We start from the raw sequence: 3,654 nt of genomic DNA, 5'->3' as shown, positions 1-3,654 counted from the left end.
CAATATTCTGGTAGCAAAAGGCACTAAAGGCAGAACCATGTACCCGTTTTTTATATATACCATTGCATTAAAGACAAATATTTCTTTGAAATTTGTATTTCACCAGAATTGTACTCATAGCACTTTATCATTCCAGGTCCTGCACCTGGTGGTGGTGGATGTCTCATCCATGGAAGTATTCAAGGCCAAGTTGGATGGAGTTTTGAACAACCTGGTCTAGTAAAAGGTGACCAGGAGCTAGATGATGTTTAAGATTCCTTCCAATCCAGGTCATTCTATGATTACTCCCTGGTGTAGGCCACGTTTTAGGATGTTACTGTTAAAACTTATCAGATATCCAAGAAAATTACCTTTAGAAAGTGCTGATTCCTGCTAACTCAGTATGAAAGTTGAAGGCCAACCATGAGATGCTTGGGTTAGAAGGCTAACCATGAGATGTGGGGCAGAAGCTCAATGGGATTTTTGTCACTGATCATCCAGAGAGACTGGATTCCCCTCAGGCCAAGTACGTGTGACTAACTCTGGCTGCTCAGTTATGAAAAATGTTGGTTGCATTACATTATCAGTACTTAATAAGAACACAGGTAAAACACACCAAGGTGAGCTTCTCTTTCCATTTACTTCACACAGGACATAAAGATATCAAAAGTAGTATACTATTAACACCAAGACAGTGGTTACAATGTTTGTTTTGTCTCTCAGTTACCTAGCAACAGATTTTGATTGTATTTTAACCTTATTAGTAAGCTTACTATGTGTATTTTAACTGAAAATTTGGGGAAGACATATCTGCTAATAAGCAAAAAGTGAACAAAAGAACAATCTATCTGCTACAAAAACCTGCTGGCATATTTAGCATGTATTTCAGGATATTCTTTGGATTTCTGTTCAGATAAACAAGTTTTCTTATCCAGAATATGCTACATTAGAGCATCAGAATACTAGTACAAAGGTAATTTGGGCATACAAAAATCTGTTTCTCTCCTCAAATGAAGCACCACAAACTTCAAGATGTCCCCCATTGTAACCAACAACCAGAATTAAACAGCTGCCCATCCATTAATGTGCCACTGTTCCAAATAACCTATGATTTTGGAGAGGTAGTCATTAGCAGGAGTTTCTATAATATCCTAGAAGAAAGAAATGCGTAGTACTGAGTATTCAAAATGGAGCACTTGCTCCTGCCAGAAGTGCTCTTATTCTGCTGCATCCATTTACTGTTCTCTAAGAGAAAAAGCTGCCTCCCTCCCTCTCCTCTGTTACCAGACAACTTCAAACCATCATCCTGTACTCAGCTGTGACATTTACTAGCAGACAGAATATTTGCTAAACCAAACTACAGATACCTTTTCTGAACTTAAAAAATAAAATAAAATAAAATAAAATAAAATAAAATAAAATAAAATAAAATAAAATAAAATAAAATAANAAATAAAATAAAATAAAATAAAATAAAATAAAATAAAATAAAATAAAATAAAATAAAATAAAATAAAATAAAATAAAATAAAATAAAATAAAATAAAATGTAGCAAAAGAACTGGTGAGCATTAAGTAAAATATATCTTTATAAATGACCAATCACACAATGAGGACCAACTGGCATATTTTAAACCCACTTGGAAGGGGCAATTTCCAGTAGTTTTACATTAAATCCCCAATCAGTATATATATAAACTTGGAAATAGACATTGTAAAGTTTTGACTAAGAAATAAAAACAGACGGGAATCTTTGCTTTCAAGGAGGGAAGATTCAATTTACTGCTATTTGATCAATATATATTCCTCTCTAAGTAATGATTAGCCCAGAAATAAAGACTCACTGACTGGGCTCACAAACTATATTTAAAACAAAGTTCTGAACATTCTGAAATACAAGAGTCACTCTGTAATTTCAGAGCAGTTGTAATACCTTATCCCACTCTAACAGGCTGCCAGAAATGCTCCTGGATAAGGCCCATCACCATTTGTTCTAAAGATATCAACGTTTTGGCTGGCTCTGGCAGGTAAGTGAGGACATTTGGGCTTTGATTCATATCTGATGTACTTCTTACATTTCAACTTTGAAGGCAGAAATTTTGGATATATATTTAGTCTGTATTTCTTTATTGAAAGGTTCCCAATATTACATGCAGTAAACTGCTGTGTCTTACCCAGAATAAAAAAGATGTATGTGAAAACTTTTCCCATAAATATCCACATTACTTTGCATGCCGGATTTAAGCATTTTTTCTCCAACATGCAATTTAGCTGAATGAATCATAATATGTTTTCCATGCAAAGAGAATAAAATTCCATATTTTGTGTTACTGGTAGCCCTGGAATCAGCTTTTGCAGAGACTGAAGATAAGAAATATATCCTTAAAGACCGATACAAAATACAACCAAAGCTCCCAAGAAACCATTTTTGACATTGCAATATATTGCAAGTGATCGTCTTACTCTGTCTTTTTAATTAATGTAAATGGAATGAGGAAAAGAAATTTTTCAGAATATCCAAATAAAGGAGTTTGTTTGTTTGTCTTTTCTTTGTTTGTTTTTAAAGTTCTACAATCTGCCTGGAGTATTAACACTTTCCTGAAAATACTTGAGGCTGTGGAATGGAATCCAGAACTGTTTTTAAGTATCACTTTGAACTTACTTATGTCAATAGCTTTTTTTCCCGTTTTGTTAGGAATGACTGCCGGTGTTAACATTTGATCATAGTGTAAACTGGTGTTTCTTGGTAAGCATGCCTGTCAGAACGTGATCAAGCGGAGTGTGTACAGATCACATCACTCTTCCTGGACAAATACTTAGGAATGACTTTATTTATACCGCAGCTAAGGCTAGAAGACGTGGCTTAATTTTAAGGTGCTACAGGCATTAAAAAAAACAATTATAAGTGACCTTGATGAGACCCATATTTCAGACCGCGTGTCTCCTCTTAAAATGTGCTGGTTTATATCACACATCTTCGTACGCATGCACTGCGTTTCCCAGAGTGGGACTGCAGGTGGACAAACAGCAGCTTCTGCCTGGGACTGTCCAAAACCGAAGGGACACAGCGAATATATTATCCCTGCCCGAGCCGCACCTTGGGACCCGTGACACCGACCACACGTAGCAGGGGCAGGGGCGGTGCTCGCTGACGTCCCGGGCAGCCCCGCCCGCTCCGCGCTCCCGCAGCTTCCAGAAGGGCCGGAGCGGGGGGGGGGCCGGGCCGGTGGCGCAGTCGGAATTGCCGCGGCCGCGGGGCCCGGGCGGGGCGGGGCGGGCGGTGATGCCCTTGTTTATTTTTACCCGGGCGGTTCATCCTCCTCGGCAGCCCCAGCGCGGCCCCCGCTGCCGCTCCCCGCCCCAGCTCCGACGGCGGCGCCGCCTATAAAGCGCCGCCCGCGGGGAGCCGAGGATGCAGCTCTACAGCTCCGTGATCACCCACTACCCGGCGGGCGCGACCGCAGCAGCCGCCGCGGCCTCGCCGAGCTCCGCCGTCTTCAAGGTCTCCTTATCGCCGGGACCCTCCGCCGCGGAGGCACCGAGCGCCGCCGACGCCGCGGGCCCGAACGCGGCCGCCGAGAGCTCCGGCAAGGACAGCTTCGTTCCCGCGGGGGGCAGCAGCAGCGCCGCCGCCATGCCCGCCTTCTCGTCCTGCTTGGAGGTGATGCCGAGCGG

At 41.7% G+C, this 3,654-nt stretch overlaps 1 protein-coding gene across 1 annotated transcript in view; it reads left to right on the top strand.

Annotated features, from left to right (window-relative positions):
• Window positions 1-3,232: 3,232 nt before the first annotated feature.
• Window positions 3,233-3,654, top strand: part of OTUD1 (OTU deubiquitinase 1) — a 2,643-nt gene continuing 2,221 nt past the window's right edge. Inside the window, exon 1 of the mRNA XM_015651745.3 lies at window positions 3,233-3,650. Coding sequence (XP_015507231.1) covers window positions 3,392-3,650 — 259 coding nt within the window. The 5' untranslated portion in view covers window positions 3,233-3,391. The remainder of the gene's footprint in view (window positions 3,651-3,654) is intronic.

This window comes from Parus major, chromosome 2, assembly GCF_001522545.3.
Source record: "Parus major isolate Abel chromosome 2, Parus_major1.1, whole genome shotgun sequence".
NCBI classification, from domain to species: Eukaryota; Metazoa; Chordata; class Aves; order Passeriformes; family Paridae; genus Parus; species Parus major.
Note: the sequence above shows the minus strand (reverse complement) of the source record. Positions and strands in the feature narration are given on the sequence as shown.